This window comes from Carcharodon carcharias, chromosome 2 (assembly GCF_017639515.1).
Source record: "Carcharodon carcharias isolate sCarCar2 chromosome 2, sCarCar2.pri, whole genome shotgun sequence".
NCBI classification, from domain to species: Eukaryota; Metazoa; Chordata; class Chondrichthyes; order Lamniformes; family Lamnidae; genus Carcharodon; species Carcharodon carcharias.
Window position 1 is genome coordinate 110,767,833 of NC_054468.1, and position 19,398 is coordinate 110,787,230.

The 19,398-nt window shown below is 44.7% G+C and overlaps 2 protein-coding genes across 2 annotated transcripts; one reads left to right on the plus strand and one right to left on the minus strand.

Annotated features, from left to right (window-relative positions):
* Nucleotides 1-382: 382 nt before the first annotated feature.
* Nucleotides 383-1,519, plus strand: LOC121287969 (somatostatin receptor type 1-like). The gene has a single exon (XM_041206148.1). The coding sequence runs from the start codon at nt 383-385 to the stop codon at nt 1,517-1,519; it is 1,137 nt and encodes a 378-aa protein (XP_041062082.1).
* A 14,237-nt stretch (nt 1,520-15,756) lies between these two features.
* LOC121286932 (thrombomodulin-like) lies at nt 15,757-17,583 on the minus strand. Its single transcript, XM_041204235.1, has one exon. It carries the CDS (start codon nt 17,429-17,431, stop codon nt 15,782-15,784), a length of 1,650 nt encoding a protein of 549 aa, XP_041060169.1. The 5' UTR covers nt 17,432-17,583; the 3' UTR covers nt 15,757-15,781.
* Between the last annotated feature and the right edge of the window lie 1,815 nt (nt 17,584-19,398).

The window sequence follows — 19,398 nt, forward strand, 5'->3', positions numbered from 1 at the left end:
CTATGATTCAAGGCGGTATATAGTTGAGTGGATGACGCAGGGTTGTAGGTAATTCGCTGACAATTATTCATTCCCCAGGTCTTGGCATTTAAGGAACAGCAGTGAGGGAGAGAGAGACACAGCCTAGCAGCCGCACTGCACGCCACACACACACACACACACATATACACAGTATGCTATCCGCGGTGCCTCTTATCACCCTGAGCTTAGCCTGCCTCAGATTGCTGGCTGCTTAAAGAGGGGGATAAGTGTGGAGGCGGAGGGGAGGGGTGGGGGCAGGGTAAACAGGGTGGGGGGGGGGGGAGAGGGGAAAAACAGGAGGGATCTTCTTTGAAATCTTGTTTTAAAACGGGGGAAGGGAAGTGGAACATTTTGGATAGAGATGAACACGCGCAAGCTGCAGCTGCCTTCGGATGGGGACATGACAGCCTGGGGCAGTTTTTGGAACCAGTCGGACTTGGTCACGGATTTGCCCTCCAACTACTCCCTGGGCTCTCTGCAGGAGGAGAGGGACGCCAGGATGGTGGTCATCCAGTTCATTTACGCCATCGTGTGCCTGATCGGGCTGGTCGGCAACTCCATGGTCATCTTCGTCATCCTCCGCTACGGCAAGATGAAAACAGCCACCAACATCTACATCCTCAACCTGGCGATAGCGGACGAGCTCTTCATGCTGAGCGTCCCCTTCCTATCGGCTTCGGCCGCTCTCCAGCGGTGGCCCTTCGGTTCGCTCATGTGCCGGACGGTGCTGAGCGTGGATGGCATCAACCAATTCACCAGTGTCTTCTGCCTCACCGTGCTGAGTGTGGACAGGTACGTGGCCGTGGTCCACCCCATCAAGGCGGCCAGGTACAGGAGACCCACCGTGGCCAAGATCATCAACCTCTGCGTCTGGGTCCTCTCCCTCATTGTCATCCTGCCCATCATCATCTTCGCTGGCATCGCTCCCACCGAGGACGGCGGCGTCGTCTGCAACTTCCTCTGGCCCCAGCCCTCCTGGTCGGTGGCTTTTGTTATCTACACCTTCCTCCTGGGCTTCCTCATCCCCGTCTTCGCCATCTGCCTCTGCTACGTCCTCATCATCCTCAAGATGAGGGTGGTGGCCCTCAAGGCCGGTTGGCAGCAGCGCCGGCGCTCCGAGAAGAAGATCACCCGCATGGTCCTCATGGTGGTGACCGTCTTTGTCATTTGCTGGATGCCCTTCTACGTGGTGCAGCTGGCCAATGTCTTTCTGTCCCGGCTGGACACCACGGTCACCCACCTGTGCGTGATCCTCAGCTATGCCAACAGCTGTGCCAACCCCATCCTCTACGGCTTCCTCTCAGACAATTTCAAGAGGTCCTTCCAGAGGATTTTGTGCTTTCGCTGGCTGGAGAACGGCACCGAGGAGCCGGTGGACTATTACGCTACTGCCCTAAAGAGCAAGGCTTGCAATCCGCTGGATTTTCAGCCAGAACACATTGCCTCTGACCCCGTTTACAGGAACGGTACTTGCACTTCAAGAACAACCATGTTATAAATATATACAGAACTATTATATTACCTCTTGACTTTTTTTAAAAAAAAAGAAAACAGCTTAAATATATTTTACTAACGATTAGTCAATTATTGTCGCGTTCATCATCATTGTTACAACTGTAAGCATCAGATTATAGTGGTTAGTGTCCAGTAGTTAATACAGTGTGCCCCTTGTTGCCTTCCCAATGTGTCTTTCTCTCTCTCGCCAACCATTAAAGTGGGCTGCATCGACAACCTGGCGTTCCACTGTTAAGGAATTAACCTAGTGTCGCTGTCCATCAAATTTAATTGAGCTCTCAAGATAGTCTCTGCAAGATAGACCAGGCACACCAGTAAGAGGAACCACACAGTTCCGAGGTTCGATCCCAAGGCACAATCACTAAATGCTGTACGCTGAATGAAGTCTAGTTGTTGCTATAGCACCGATCTGTATATCGAAGTGACGGGGCTGACGGAGTGCATTCTACTGTCTAAGCAGGAAGCCCGCAATATTGACTGCACACAAGATCAAAATTGGAATGGTTGTAAGAATAGTTCACCGGTTGTCTTTTTGTGTTATACGCATGTCAAAACTTGTTTGAAAGACAGGGGAATGGCCTCCAAATGGGCAGTGCATACTTCACCAAAACAGGTCATAGTCTGTACTATTCCACAATTTCGCCAGTCAAGGTGGGTCATTGCTCGATTATGTCAAATGGTGGACTATGGTGAAAGCCATGTTCTCACATATCACCGTACCTCACCTCTAACATTGTAGTCACAGCGTCACACACTCAGTGTGTCTCTGTGATCTTTTAATATTCAAAGTACAGAGTGGGCAATTCTGAAGGTTGACAGCTTTATCACATCAAAGTGTCTCCATTTCAATAAAAATATATATTGTTTTGAGGATGAAAAGCAGAAGAGTGTCCCTACAATGTGTCAGCTTAAAGATGTGTACAAAGTTCAGAAATTATAACATGTAATTAGACAGTTAAAATGAGGTAACATGGAGTGAGTGAACTGAAGGCAACATTTGATGTGAGCACAAAATATGCTGGGGTGGGAGAGAAAGGTTAGCCTTTATGATGTACTGTACTTTCACCCAGACTTGAAAAGATAGTTTTCATATCTGCAGCTGTTAGTCAAAATGTAATGATATTCAGCTTAAAGGTTCATTATTGGCTGTCATAAACAAAATCTCCACATTTGACTTATTGCTAATCCTAAAGAGAACCATTGCACCCTTATACAAAGTTGCATTTAAAAATAAAAGTGCAGATTGGGTGTTGAGTGACACAACGGAGTAGGAATTGCTGCTTGTTATGTTACTGTACAAACAGCTAACTTATTCGTATCAGGACAACATTGGGTCATTCCAAAATCCTTTACAGCCACCTGCCTGCTTTAGAAGTGTAGTCACTGTTGTAGGGGAACAAGTCAGCTAGATTGCGAACAGCAACATCCCGCAGCAGCAATTAAATAAATGACAAGGTCATCCGATTTTGCTGTTCCGTGACAGATGTTAGAGAGACGTCTCTGCCTTTCTTCAAAAAGTGCCTTGGGATCTGAACGTGCACCGGAAGAGCAAACTGAGCCTTGGTTTCATGGCTCATCCAAAAGGCAACGCCTTTGACAGTGCAGCATGCCCTCAGTGCTCACTGAAGTGCCAGCCTAGAATACCTGCTGCACATCTATGGAGTGGGGCTTAAACACTTGGCCTTCCAGTTTAGATGTGAGAGCACTACCACTGGGTCAAGGCTGAACCTTAACTTGGCTAGTTAATGGAAGAGTTACTTACTTAAAGTAAAATTACATTTTATTGGGCAACAAAATATCTTTCAAGAACATGTGCACATTGATCATGGATGGAATGTAAAGTCAGAGGAGAGAGTTGAAAATTTTTCCCACTCACTATGAGATTAATAGAGATATGTAGATTAAGTGGGTGAGCAAAGGAAAATAGAAGATTTATAAATATGTACTACAGTATACATTATCTATTATATATACTTTTAAGTTCCATGACTCACCACATAGGAAATCAATTCGTTGTGATAATATAAATGGAGATTTTGCTAGCTGTAGAGCATTAGTGGTGGTTCCGTGGTTTGGATGTTTGCCTATTGAGACAGAAAGTGTGGGTTCCAGTCCCACTCCAGACACCTTTGTATAAAAATCTAAGCTGACATTCTGGTCCATTACATAATGAGCATTGGAAGTGTTGTCCTTCTGATGAGGTGTTAAATTAAGGCCCTCTCAAGTTAACATAAAAGATCCCATGATGTGACTCCAAAGAAGAGCACAGGAGCTAATCCTGATGTCCTGGCTAATGTATATCACTCAATCAACACCACAAAAATGGATTATGCTGTCATCATCTCTTGCCGTTAGTGCAACCTTGCTGTGTACAAATTGGTTGCCACATTTCCTATATTATAACAGTGACTACACTTCAAAAGTACTTAATTGGCAGTAAAGCACATTGGGGCATCCCAAGGTTATGAAAGACATTATATAAATGCAAGCCTTCCTTTATTAGCTTGTTGCACACCGAATTCATTAGGTTGTACTCATTTCTCAAGACACTTTTGTTAACCTAGAGAGCTAAATTGCAAATACTAAAATTGTGCCATTGCACATATACTGAGTTGTGTCTATTTCTGATTCAAAGGTTAATTTATTTTGTTCATTTTCCTGCTTTATATAGAAATGTGAAGGAATAATTACTTGAGCATCGTAGAAGATTTTGACTTTTCCTTTTTGATTTCAGTGTTTGCATTAAAATGTAATACAATTGTTGCATATTACCTGGGAAAATGACATAATTTACAGTCTTAGCATATGTGTAGTTCATACTGTGTATGTGGTTCAAGTAAATATGTTGGTAAAACTTGATTAATTTAAAAAGTTTGAGATAAAAACAAATGCAGTCAATGTTTCTAAATTGCTCTCAGCTCCTTCATTTGATAGGTTAAGTCATGGGTTTCAAACAAGAGTTAACCATTATTTATTTTGAAACATAGGTTGTGAAAGATTCTGAAAGGCAAAGTATCTTGCAGGTTATTAATCAATATAATTCTTTCTGTTGGACAATCATCACAAATAATAAAAGGTGGCTGCAGAAACAGTCTCAATTTCTCTTTCTTTTCTACCTATAAATATACTATCTGGTATTCAGTAACAATAGCAAACAGTAAAGAATAGTAGGGCACATTCTTTAAATGGATAATAACTGTGAAGTAAACAAGGCAGTCATTTCTATGGGATCCCTGCTTTATATATCAAAAGCATAAAAATGAAGGGCACTCTGTGGCGTCAGTCCTTCTAATAATGTATACCGTTAAGTTAGTGAGTGGAGTTGGTAAGTTTTGATGCTGCTGATTCGACACATTTGGTAGCAGTCTTACATCTAAATCAAAAGGCTGTGGATGCTAGCAGCAGCAATGCTGCTGTCAGGGATTTGAAGGTATGCCAAGCTGACACTTCAATGCAGTACTGAGAAGCACTGTATTGTCAGAGGTGTAATGGTTGAAATCCATGTATGCCAGTAGAGCAAGGGTATCACAGCTGATTTGAACCCTAGCTTCATCCAAGATGCACATATTTGCATTTCTATCAGAGTTCACTCAATAGTGATCAAGAGAGAGCAACAAGGCTGATTTTCCCCAATCCCTCCAGAGCGAAGGAACCAGTACAAGGAATCTGAGTGAGCAAAAACACTTTCTACAAAGTATTTCAACATGACGTGACTTACCATTATGTTCTCCTTTGCATTAATTTGAATCTTAGAATAATCAACTTGCAGAAATGTAATTTAAAGTAAATGATCAAGTGCTGGCGTGAATAATGTTCCTCTAAAAACTAGCTCAAAGCACCAAACTGCTGTCACATCATCTATGTAATAAGAATTTTAATATTTCAAAAGATGTAGGATTGTTCTTGAAATCTGAAAAGTTTGTTCCCATTGGTGTTTTCCACTCCCAAATTCTAATAAAACTACAATAAAGTACAATAAGTGATTTGCCCGCTAACTGCTATGCAGTTTCAGCACTGTAATATAATTTGTATGAGTGCTTTTACGATGTGACCTGTCATGAGGAGTGTACATTGGGAAATCACAGGCACATTCCCCTGGATGTCTTATTCATTTTTGAGAGCGCATATCAGTAAAATGCATTTGTAATACCTGCAATTTTATATTCATTGATGCAAAGTCATGGAGAGTGCTTCTGTGATTCTCTGACATGCACATCATTCTATTCTGGGAACACACATGACACAATTTATCCTTACATTTGTAGACTGAGAGTTGTCATGTGTGATGTCAATCTCAGGGACATGTTGATGCAGTACATTGGAACTCTTTGGTGGTGAGATAGGATGTGAGTCCCCACATGGTGAACAGTTGATCTCAGCTGTGCCATCCCAGGAGTGAGCTAAACAGAGCCAAACCACTGACAGCTCTAGTTTTGGCAATCATTGTCTTGGTTTTACAGGGCCTACAGGAGCAGGATAGGTGGGGGTGTAGGTGGGGCCAAAGAATCCTGAGGGAGCGCAGTGGGTGTCATGCCTGTTGCCTTCCTGTTGCCATTGTGTTTTGCCAGCAATGGGGAAGGTGGCAGATGGACCTTCCCACCCAGCGGCCAACTGAGCCAGTTAAGTGCCAATTGGAAAGCAGCTCTTGGAGGTGGGATCTTGTCTCTTAAGGGGAAGGGAACCTCACAGCAGCTCATTAGCTGCCTGATAGAGATAAAATCCAGTGGGGGCTCCCTCAAACAGCCAAAGCATGGTTGCCCCTGATTTTCTGCCCTGTCATCGGGGTCACCGCCACATCAACAAATCCCAGCCCATGTGTGAGCCTAGCCAGAGTGTTAGTGGGGTATTCAACCTTAGAAGGCATCACAGGTGATTTGAACCCGAGCTTCACCTGAGATTCACATACTTGCATTTCTAACAGAAGTCACTCAATAGTGATCAAGAGAGGGGGTAATATGGCTGATTTCCCCCACATTTCCAGGGCTAATGAATCATTGCAAGGAATCTAAATGAACAACACTTTCTACAGAGTATTTCAACATCAATGTGGTTTGCCATTATGTTCTCCATCACATTGGTTTGAATTTTATAATAATCAACTTGCGGAAATGTGATTTAAAGTAAAATATAAAGTGCTGGCAAAATTTGGAGCAAATAATGTCCCTCTAATATCTAGCTCATTATATTAAACTGCTGCCACTTTATCTATGCAATAAGAATGGAAATAAAAGATAACATTTTTTTGTTTATCTATTTCCAGTCATAAATTAATTTCGAGCCGGCCATGGCAGCCTCATGTGAGTGGAGGGCGAGGGGCTGGGCAAGCTTCCTTCTTGGTCACTATGTGTGAATGGCATCATAAGCATAAAAGAATTTTGTGCACTTGTTATATCCAGTGAAACTGTGGATGCAATCTTAAAGAACAGCATAATGATTTTATGTGAAATAGCAGCAGCTAGCATACAATGTGATGGTATCTCTTGCTGGTGGGTGTTAACAACTCAATTTGTTATCTTTGTCTTATTATATATCTTGTTTTTACTCTGCAGTGTGTTGGCACCATTAACACAAAGGAATATTTTCTGCTGCCAAATTTCTGGCAACTGAAGAACTAAAAGATAATGATGATGAGAATCACCTTTGTTGACAATTTTTTTCAATGACTGTGTATTCTGACAGACAATGGCTCCATTTGTATTATCAAATTTCTGACAGAAGACAGTTAATTATCCCTCCAAAATATTAATACTTTCTGTCAGGTGAATGGAAAGCTATTGAAATCTGTTTTTCAACGTGGATGAAATCACGTTTGAAACAGTGTTTTACCAATACATTAATGCTAAAATGTTAGTTAAGGAAAAAGTGGGACCTATCAGAGATGAAGATAGAAACTTGTGTGTAGATGCAAAGGCTGTGGGAAGGGGTTTGAATTAATATTTTGTCTCCGTGTTTACAAAGGAAAGGGAGGATGTAGATATAGTAGTCCAGGAAGAACACTGTGAGATATTGAACGGGATAACCATAAAGAGAGAGTACTCGAAAGGTTGAAATCCTTGAAAGTTGATAAGTCACCAGGGCCAGATGGATTGTTTCCGAGGCTGCTGAAGGAAGTCAGGGAGGAGATAGCAGATGCTCTGAGGATGATTTTCCAATCTTCACTAGATACAGGGAAGATACCGGAGGACTGGAGAAATGCAAACGTAGTTCCATTGTTTAAAAAGGGATCAAAGGAAATGCCAAACAATTATAGGCCAGTTAGTTTTACATCGGTGGTGAGCAAATTAGTAGAATCAATCCTGAGAGATAGGATTAACTGTCATGTGGAAAGGCATGGACTAGTCAGGGATGGTCAGCATGGATTTGTTAAAGGAAGATCTTGCCTCACAAATTTGATTGAATTCTTTGAGGAAGTGACAAGAAGAGTTGATGAAGGTAGTGCAGTGGACGTTGTGTACATGGATTTTAGCAAGGCATTTCACAAGGTCCCACACGGCAGATTGGTCAGGAAAGTAAAAGCCCATGGGATTCAGGGTAATGTAGCAAACTGGGTAAAAGGTTGGCTTCGTAACGGGAGACAAAGGGTAATGGCTGATGGATGTCCTTGCGAATGGAAAGTTGTCTCAAGTGGTGTTTCTCAGGGCTCAGTGTTGGGACCCTTGCTGTTTGTGTTATATATTAATGATTTGGACACGAACATGGGGGGTACAATTGGGAAATTTGCAGGTGACACAAAGCTTGGCCGAGTAGTGGATAGTGTAGAGGATAGCCATAATCTCCAAAACAATACAAATGGGTTGGTGGAGTGGGCGGTAAAGTGGCAGATGGATTTTAACATAGAGAAGTGTGAGGTCTTACATTTAGGGAGGTCAAACAGTTGCAGGGATTACACAATAAATGGGAATATACTAAGAGGGGTAGATGAAGTGAGAGATCTTGGCGTACAAGTACACAGGTCCCTGAAGGCAGCAGTTCAAGCAGACAAGGTTGTAAAGAAGGCATATGGAATGCTCTCCTTCATTGGCAGAGGTATAGAATATAAAAGTAAGGATATAATTTTGGAATTGTATAAAACACTGGTGAGGCCACAACTGGAGTATTGTGTGCAGTTCTGGTCACCACATTACAGGAAGGACGTAATAGCTCTAGAGAGAGTGCAGAGGAGGTTACAAGAATGGTGTCAGGGTTAGAAAAGTGTAGCTACGAGGAGAGATTGGATGGGTTGGGGTTATTTTCCTTAGAACAAAGAAGGCTGAGAGGTGACTTGATTGAGGTGTACAAAATTATGAGGGGAATAGATAGAGTGGACATGATAAAATTGTTTCCCTTGATGGAGAATTCTAGAACCAGGGGACATAGATTCAAGATAAGTGGCAGAAGGTGCAGGGGGGACATGAGGAAGAACTTTTTTACCCAGGGGGTGGTGAGTGTCTGGCATTCGCTGCCAGGTGGTAGAGGCAGAAACTCTAAACTCTTTTAAAAAGTACCTGGATCTGCACCTAAAGTGCTGTTATCTGCAGGTCTATGGGCCGGGTGCAGGAAGGTGGGATTAGAAAGGGCACCTGGGTGTCCTCGGGCTGGCATGGACAAGATGGGCTTCTGTGGTGTAACTTTTCTGTGGTTCTATGGTTCTATGGTTTTGCAAGCAATAACAATGTGAAAATAGCAATGATATTAATACCCAATTTATACTACCTCAAAATGTGATTTTGCTGGTATTTTGCACAATCCTTAAACTAAATAATTCTATTAAGACGAAGCTTCTATTTTGCAATCTGTATGTGAGTTCATGACCATAAGTAACATGAGATCTTCAATTTAATTTTGCAATGTTTGCAGTACAACTGCAACAGTTAAAAACAATCTTTCTCAAAACTCTTGCAATATTTCTTTCCACCACTTTCTTTTGTAAGGCAGTTAATTGACTCATTGCTAGATGTATTTCCATGGCAACAGTTGACCTTGTACAAATCGCAATTGGAGGAGCATTGACAGGGAGCAATGACAACCATAAACGCTTGCAGCAGGGTTGGTCCATAATTGCCAAAAGTGTGAAACTTAGTTAATTTTGAAACTAACTTTCCAAAGTTCTTTCAAGCTTCTTAATGCTAACAGAGATATGACAGGATAGCTAGCTCTCCATTAAGGTTAAAATCTCAGTTGTTTGAATGTCAATGAGAAAAGCCCTTTCTTTGTTTGCAAGCGCCCTTGCAAAATGTTCTGTTTTCCCTTTCCAAAGATTGGCACGGGAGCTAACAGTACAGCTGGGTTCCCAAACCTTGTATCAGTTAAAGAACTTTCACTTGCAGTAAGAGGATGTAGGTTTGTACTTTTATTAACCAGCTCTGAATGTGTTAGCCCTAACTGTTAGCTGCACTCCTCAGTAAACCTGCTCTAACTTTGTATCATTAGTCGTTTGGTAGTACAGAACTTGAGTATTGCTGAAAAAAGAGACATGTCGAAGCTTTTCATCTTGCACTCATCAGGATACTTCATAAGAACCCCAATCTAAGAGAAAACAACGATTTATACTGTATGTGAAGAGAGTGCTGGTCAGTTGGAAAGTGGTGTTGCCATGGAAAATGCACCATTGATGGTGACTGACAGTTAACTACCATCAATGATGTATTCTCTATGCCAATGCCACTTGCCAACCAATAATCATTCTCTTCACATGCAGTATAACTTATTGCTTTCCCCTTATATTGGCATTCTTGCAGCATTCTGATGGGTGCAAGACGAGAAGCTAAGACATGTACCATAATTATTAATCCTCCAGTGCTGATGTTTTCACTATTAACGACATGAAAAACTGCTTTTGGTGTCCACAAAAAGTTCAGAAAAAGACTGAATTAACTATAATTACATATATAAAGCATCTATCAATTTTCTCAGGAACATCTCAAAGCACTTGCACATATAGTGGGCTACATTGAAGTGATTCGAATGGTATCGGGCCCGAGGACACTAAGCTACATAGGACAGTGACTGAAGTTATTTTAACTGCAGAATATAAAGACTGAGGGGCAAGGACCTGAATCAGATCGTCAAAATAAGAAAAGGTTATGGATCAGTTGGAAGCAAGTTTCCTATGTACTTCCCCAAATTGTCCAGCCCACCCAAGTTAATAAAATGACTGTTGTTGCCTCCACCATCTCACTCTCTACAGCCAGTTCCTATTTCCAGTATTACTGCACATCAGCATGTCTGGAATGCTCTGTGTTTGAGAGTACACATGTACGGTGTTCTTGCACAAGTACTCACTTAATTCAAGCGCTAAAACTTGAAAAGCCCTTCATGTTTCAACTATGCAATACCAAGGTAAACTGTGGGGTGCGATGGGGGTGGTAGGGGTGGGGGTGGGGGGGGTGGTGGGTATCTTGGGGCAGTGGTGTGATGGGAATTTCATAAGAATGTAAAGTGTACAAAGAAGGGGAAGAGGCTAGGAAGTCAAGGAAATTTGCTCCCACTGAATTGCATAGCTCCATGGTTGCCAGCAATCCTTTGGCACTACTCATAATGAACTTAAGAACATAAGAAACGGAGGTAAGAATAGGCTATTTGGCAGCTTGAGCCTGCTCCCGCCATTTAGTAAGATCATGACTGACTTGACTTCAGCTCAATTATCCTGCTCAATCCCCATATTTCTTGATTCCACTAGAGTCCAAATATTTATCAATCTCAGCCTCAAATAAACTCACCGACTGAGCATCCACAGCTCCCTGGCGTAGAGAATTCGAAAGATTCTGAGTGAAGATATTTTTCTTTATCTCAGTCCAAAATGGCTGACCCCTTATTTTGAAACTATGCCGCTTAGTTCTAGACTCTCCAGCCAGGGAAGTCAACCTCTCAGCTGCCAAGCTCCCTCAGAATTGTAAATGTTCCAATGAGATCACCTCACAGTCTGCTAAACACCATAGGATATAAGTCCATAAGATGACCTTAAGCAATGACTACTATAACTAAGCTTGAGCCTATTCTCACTTTATCTCCACGAATGTGCACTTTCTGACATTGATGGAAGTATGTATCTTGGTTGATATTTCTCCTTGTTGGGGACAATGAAGCTACTGATCTATCCCACAACTGCGCTGGCTGGGGCCAGCAAACACCACTGCAAGAATTTTAGAATATACTCCGGCATTATTGTCAACCATATTACACCGCTAGCATTCTCATTTCTGAGTGGCAAGCTTGTGAGTTGAAGTCACATTTCATGAGACATGCGGGCATTAATAGGCTAATGCTCTAAGGTAGCAATGAGAGAACGCTGCACTTTTGAAAATGCCATCTTTGAGATATTAAACTGAGACCTTAGCTTGCCCTCTCAGATGATTGTAAATGATCCATCATTTTGGAGGCACATCAGCCAATATTAAGCCCTCAATCAACATTGCTAAAAATAGAAGTCCCCGTTCAATGTTGACTCAGTTAACATTGTTTCACTTTAATGTCATTAATAAATTAGTGACAATACATCCACTTAAAGTGGCAAGTTTCACTTTAATATCTTTTGCCACAGGCTTCCTGTTCTGTGGCCTGCATGTGCTCATGACCTGTTCCCCAGCGTTACCACTCCTGCCCTCAGTGCTGAAGTCCCTCTTCCTCTGGCTCTGTTCCCATCCTCCATCCTTCCTTTTAAAGTCCCTTGTGTCCATTGCCACCATCGGGGACTTCTTTAGCTGCTGCTTTTCTCCCCACTCTTGCTCCCGCTCCCACTCCTGCTGTCAGTGCTGAAGCCCCTTACTGCCAGCCTTGCTCCCACCCTTGATCCCAGCCTCACTCTGGCCCTTGCTGCCAGCCCTCACTCCAGCTCCTATCCTTTTCCTCAGTGCTGAAGTCCTTCTTCTCTCCAGCTCCCATTCCCACCCTCTTCTTACCCTAAAAACCCCTGGTGCCTGTTGCCACTACTGGAGATTTCTTCAGCTACTCCTCCTCCCCCAGCTCTGCTTCCTGCTTTGAGTGAGCACTAAAGTCCTGGGGCTTCTTTAATATTTTAAAATTTATTTTACTGTAAAGGTTATTTCATTTATGAACGTAGGCATTTAGGAACATATAGCAATTCAACTTTTCATGTTTCCATTTCTGCTGAGAAAGGTCCTAAAGTACCTAACTGTATGGTATTTCTTTTATATTTACTGAGTTATTTTATTTTGCAAGTTATTTCAGCTAGGAATTTACAGTACTTCACATGTACAGTACAGTATTTAAACCTGTACATTGGTCTTTGCAGGCAAGAAATGTCTGAAGGAACCTAACTTCAACATTAACATTGATTCCTATGATTGCCTTAAAGTCACAATTTTTCAGAAATGCAACGACAACTTTGTGAAGATTTACTGTATCTGGCTATTATCTCATTGCTGTTAATGAGACCTTGCTGTGTACAAATTGGCTGTTGTGTACAAATTGGCTGTTATGTATCCTATGTTATAACAGTGGTTACACATCTAAAGTACTGCACTGGCTGGAATGTGGAATGTACTGAGGTCATGAAAGGCACTAAGTCAATATAGTTCTTTCTTTAACCTCACTTATAATAACAAATGCTTTGCATCACATTTATTCATTGGCTCCTCTTCAACAATTTCTCCAAGAATTCCACTTCAGCGTTCTACTCATTAAATCTTCATTTTCTTTTTGGTTTTGGATTTCTTATCATTCTTATTTCTCAGGTTTTCTGTTATATCTCACTGGAGATCACTGGCCTTGTCTATCAAAATGAACATCAATATGGTATTTAATCCAGACATCTTACATGCTGGGAAGCTTGGCAGAACTCCAAGTACCTTAAAATTTGGCAACTTTTCTACAACTCTGGAAATATTGTCAAATCCAGTTTTTGCAACTGAGAAGTCAGAAGGACAGTATTTTTTCCCAAAATGATTTCAAACATTTTTATTTAAAAAAGTATGCAATATAATTCAGTTCAAAAAGAGACGTCTTTAGTTTTTATTTTACAAATGAATACAGATGTGAAAAAAGGCTTTAAAATGGTTATACAGATATTTTAAAAACGTAATAAATATAAATGTACAGGTTGTCATCTTTCAATTCCCTTTATGAATGCACAGGAATAGTCACTGGAAAACGTCCAGCTGTACAAATTATTCTTCAATCTAATGCTAAGGACAAACTAGTGTCTGAGTGCTGATCTAATGTGATTTCGGATGGATAAAATAATTTCTTGTCATTTTGGGTAGAAAACTAATGGACAAATTTGGAAAGTATATTGATTAAAACAGTGGTTCTCAAACTTTTTGGCTGAACGACTCATTTTCAAATGGATTAGTAATTAATTAGTAATCACAGACCTCCCCATCTAAATTACAGTACTATCTAACACCCATAATACTGAAGTGCTGCACAAGTGCTTTACATTTTTTTAAGAACCACATATTTACTTACAAGTATGAGTAAGATGGGTATACCTGCTTCTTAGTGCAGAGCAGAACACAGATAAATCACTAGGGGAACAGAGAAGAGAAGGAGCATATAGAGGACTGGAGCACGGAGAGAAAGCAGGAGCACGGAGAGACAACAGGAGCACAGAGACAACAGGAGCACAGAGAGACAACAGGAGCACAGAGAGACAACAGGAGCACAGAGAGACAACAGGAGAACAGAGAGACAACAGGAGAACAGAGAGACAACAGGAGCACAGAGAGACAACAGGAGCACAGAGAGACAACAGGAGCACAGAGAGACAACAGGAGCACAGAGAGAGAGCAGCAGCACAGTGAGACACCAGGAGCAGAGAGAGAGCAGGAGCACGGGGAGACAGCAGGAGCACAGAGAGACAACAGGAGCACAGAGACAACAGGAGCACAGAGAGACAACAGGAGCACAGAGAGACAACAGGAGCACAGAGAGACAACAGGAGCACAGAGAGACAACAGGAGCACAGAGAGACAACAGGAGCACAGAGAGACAACAGGAGCACAGAGAGACAACAGGAGCACAGAGAGAGAGCAGCAGCACAGTGAGACACCAGGAGCAGAGAGAGAGCAGGAGCACGGGGAGACAGCAGGAGCACAGAGAGAGCAGGAGCACAGAGAGAGCAGGAGCACAGAGAGAGAGCAGGGGCACAGAGGGAGCAGGAGCACAGAGAGAGCAGGAGTCGAACAGGAGCACAGAGAGAGAACAGAAGCACTGAGCGGGCAGGAGCACAGAGAGAGCAGGAGCACAGAGAGAGAGAGAGAGAGAGCAGAAGCACAGACAGAGCAGGCAGAAGCACAGAGAGAGCAGGAGCACAGAGAATGCATTAGTTCAGCAGTCAGAGAGGAGCAGGACCACTGAGTTGGGCGGGGAGGGGTAGTGGAGGTCATCAGACCAAGACTCCAGCCACCACACACTCGCTTACTTTTGACCATGGTGGCCTGGATGGGCACACACCCACATTGCCTACCTGTGGGCCAGCTCTGCACTGCTGCCCTCTTGAAGGTCTCTGTGAACACTCAACAGCCCATACACCCCAGTTTGAGAACCATTGAACTGAACAAGTTTTGAGTTGCAGCCTTTCACTCAAGCTGCCGATAGCATGCACGCACTCTTTATTTTTAACTGTTTTTTTTAATAGTCCTCCTCAAAACTGTTTAAGAAAACATCGCCTGACTTGCTTTTACTTCACCACCTTGATCTTTGGGCTTGGCAGTTACGTGGTGAGAACATGCTTCTTTTAACTCCTGTACTTGGGTCTGATATGTACAGTGAATTCTGAAAGGTGGCCAGCATTCAACAATACCTCAGTTGTCATTGTTGTTTCAAAGCCTGCAGCACAACCCACTTCAAATGAACAGATAGATACTTAGTCCACTGGGTCCTCCTCAATTCTTGGCTCAGTTTGTCTGGGCTGCTCTTAACCTGCATGGCCAGGGCACCCATAAGCAGTCAGCTGGGAGGAAACAGTGTATATCCAAATGCAGTTCGATCTGCAGTTGACTCCCACAAACTGGGCAAACTCCATGGCGATGGCTGAAGTTCAAGCAGGAACCTTGTTTAAAATGGGTTGGCTTTTGGGTAAGACCATCCCACAGAGGAATATAATGAGTGCCTGTTGAGGTTCAGAGGTGGGAACCTCACGAACGTTCCGACAGCCTGCAGCTTCACTTATGTTTGTCATAACTTCGAATCATGGTTTGTTTTTCCTCTACCATCTTCATATAATGGCTTGTTTGCCTATGTAAATGTTTTTCCCCCTCCCCTTCCACCCCACCTCCCCCCCACCCCACAGACACCACAAGCGTCCTCAGGTCACCACATTGAGTTTCTCTGAGGGTTGACATTTGTGCTCCTCTGCAGAGGTGACCTGCCTGAGATCGACGTCCTGGTTGGCAAGTTTGTAGGCACTTGATGCCTTCCATTTGCTCCGCTTGGCGAGCAGGTGGTGCCCCAGGCCGGCAAGCACCAGGGTCAAAACGGCGATGGCAAAAATGCTGCCCAGGACAACCCCGAGAGAGAGGCCAGCCCTGCTTGGATGACTGGGGGGTGGAGTGACGAGACTTTCCACCGTGCCTGAACCTTCACTCTCGCAGTGGACACCATCCTCCTGAAGCTCAAAGCTCTCTTTACAATCGCACTTGTAGCTCCCGAAAGTGTTGGTGCATTCTCCGTCGCAGTAGCCGGACTCACACTCATTGACGTCTTGGCATTTGTTAATACGGTCGTCAAGTAGATAACCCTCGGGGCAGTAACACTCATCCCCTGTACACCTGGCATCGCAGAATTCTGTGTTAGTCTGACAATAGAACACACACATTGTGGGATCAGCAGGGTCAGTTTCATATCCCCTTCCACAGTAACATTGAAAACTTCCATCAGTGTTGGCACACTTCTGGGCACACGGTGATGTGATACACTCGTTAATGTCATTGCACTTGTTGTCGCTGGTGAGCTGGTAACCAGGCAGGCACTCGCAGCTGAAGTTACCCGGGCTGTTTACACACCTTTGCTCGCATGGTTTCTGCTGGCACTCGTCCACGTCGACGCAGCCCTTGCCCGTGGCGTCCAGCTGGTAGCCGTCCCGGCACAAGCAGTAAGGGGAGCCCTCCTGCACGATGCAGCGGTGCTGGCACCCCGCTTCCTGGCACAGGTCGAAGGGCTGGCAGCTGTGCCCGTCCCGGCTCAGCTGGTACCCGGGCTGGCAGCTGCACTGCGGGCTGCCCGCCAGGGCCTCCTCGCACTTGTGCTGGCAGCCCCCGTTCTCCAACTGGCAGCGCCAGGGGGTGGGGTGGCCGAGGGGCTGCCATGCCCAGGTGTCACCTGAGCACTGGAAGCGCAGCCCCCAGGGCTCCACCCACGCCAGGGTGCCCGGGGGCAGCTCGGAGAGCTGGCTGCTGTTGGTGCCGAAGGGGGTGCTGTAGGTGACGGTGCCATTGCCCGGGCGGATGCCCCGGCAGCTGCCCGGGTACCGGTACTCGCACAGCACCCCGTCCGCCTTCTCGTTGCACGGCCGGTCCGCCCAAGCCCCGCTGCCGGACACGGTGACGCAGCGGGGTCCGCACGCCGGGGACGCCGCCCCCCACTTGCTGTAATCGCTGCCCGTCTGGCCGTCCACCCAGCGGTAGCCCCGCAGGAGGCTGTCATTCACGGGGCACGACTTCTGCTGGAGCTGCAAGCCGATCCAGAACTTTTGGCTGAGCGGGGTGTCGCCGCCGCTCCGGAGGAGGACCGAGATGGCCTCGGCGGCTACGGTGGAGCCGACGGTCATGGCGTCTCCGCCGCCGCTTTTGCACAAGTTCCTGGCCATGTTAAACTTCCTGCGCTGCCGCTGCACACTGTAACACACGGTGGGCACACACACAGTGGGCACTGTCTCCTCCAACTCTTGCTGCGGGGTCTTCCCCTCCGAAAGTCCCAGGGACAGCAGAAGGCTCAGGCACAAGCGCAGGAACAACATCCTCCCTCTCTCTCTGTCCGTGTGTCTTGTGTATCTTACTACTCCAGGGCTTCAGGATGCAGCAGCTCAAACGTTTCAAGTCCCAACAACCCGCAGCTCGCTCAGATTTAAATGGATTGGAGACGGAAGGAAGTGGGGACTGTGATGTAAGTGATTTGAGTGGTTACTGTCCCGGTGCCAAATGTAACCCCACCCCTACCACCCCACTGGCGACTGAAGTCCCGGCCACTGGAACTTCCGTCCCACTTTCACTCCGAAACAAAAATAGAATTAACTGGAAAAACTCAGCAGGTCTGGCAGCATCGGCGGAGAAGAAAAGAGTTGACGTTTCGAGTCCTCATGACCCTTCGACAGAACTTGAGTTCGAGTCCAAGAAAGAGTTGAAATATAAGCTGGTTTAAGGGTGGGGGGGGGGGGGGGCACTTTCACTCCGCCTGAAAGACAACACACAGAACCCCCTGTAAACACGTGCACTTCCTCTCTCTCTCTCTCTGCCCATTTCGGTTTTCGTCCAGCCATCCCGGTCACGGAGCGAGGGAGAAGCTCTCCCGCCGTTGAGATTTGAGGTCGTTTGGCTCACGAAAGGGGTGGATTTTGCAACACCGCTTTCGTTTGCAGAATGTCCCCCAGATGCCCAGTCGGGTTTGCTTCGGATTCAGTACAGGGGGCGGAATGTCTGCTCACTTTCCAAACAGACACTTGAACTCCTGTCCAGTAAGCAACACCCCTCCCACCCCCCAACAAACAAATTCGCAAGGCAGTTTTAACCTGCCCCTCAGTGGCATTTATCACTCCCCGTTCAGTAAACCACCGTCTCTCACACACACACACAGACAAACAGAAAAACCACAAGTGATTGGAAAATTGAAAGCCCCTCCAAGCAAAAAGGCAAATTGCCCTCGAGTGCGTTAGTTTCACTAGTGCGATGAAATTGTTGGAGCAACTCGTTGCACTAAGACATCAAGTTGCGATCTACAGTATTAACAATTAGCAAGAATGGGGATTATTCTAACTTCAAATGGTGAGATTAAAGTCACTGATTGGTGAAGATGTCTACAGGAGCCGGCTGAGAGGCGCACAAACAAAACTCGTGATTTTTTTTCCTGTCACAATTATCGGGCAAAAAAATAAGTAATTGCAAACTTTTTTTTTCTCTCGCAGTTTTATTCTGCGGTTGCACCAGCGAGTCAAACCCTTCACCTAAAAGCCACGTCCTTTCGCATCACCAGTCTCGCACAACATGGTGAGTGAAAGACACACGGAAACATTCGTTTTAAAATAGTTGCAGGTTGGCAGCTCCCATTTATTTTTGCCGGGTAATGTCCCAACTTTGATGACCGTGAACACTGGCATTATTAGCCGTAGCATGATAATCCTGTAAGTGTTACGATTGCAAAATCTCCTAATTCATGTTTAAATATTGTTGATATATATAGTTTGACCACCGAGAGTCTGACTATACCCCGAAAAGTTCAAAACTCTGGAGTCCGCAGTTTGGTGGCGCTGTTGCTTCTCTGTCAGCGAACCAAAAAAACCCTCTGGTTGAACTTTCAGATACAGCTCCTCCAGTTTTACTGATTTAACCCCATGCTTCTCATTTAATCACGGAAAACACTACGGGGTCCTACTCTCCTTTTCTAAATCTGTTCACTGTTCCAGGATTATCAAAGGTAACCCAACTTCTGCAATGCAAATCACCTTCTTCAACCACACCCCACCACCTCACCCATAAGACCTGGGAGCAGAAATTAGGCCATTCGGCCCATCGAGTTTGTTCCGCCATTCAATCATGGCTGATAAGTTTCTCAATCCCATTCTCCCGCCTTCTCCCCGTAACTTTTGATCCCCTTACCAATCAAGAACCTATCTATCTCGGTCTTAAATACACTCAATGACCTGGCCTCCACAGCCTTCTGTGGCAATGAATTCCATAGATTCACCACTCTCTGGCTAAAGAAGTTTCTCCT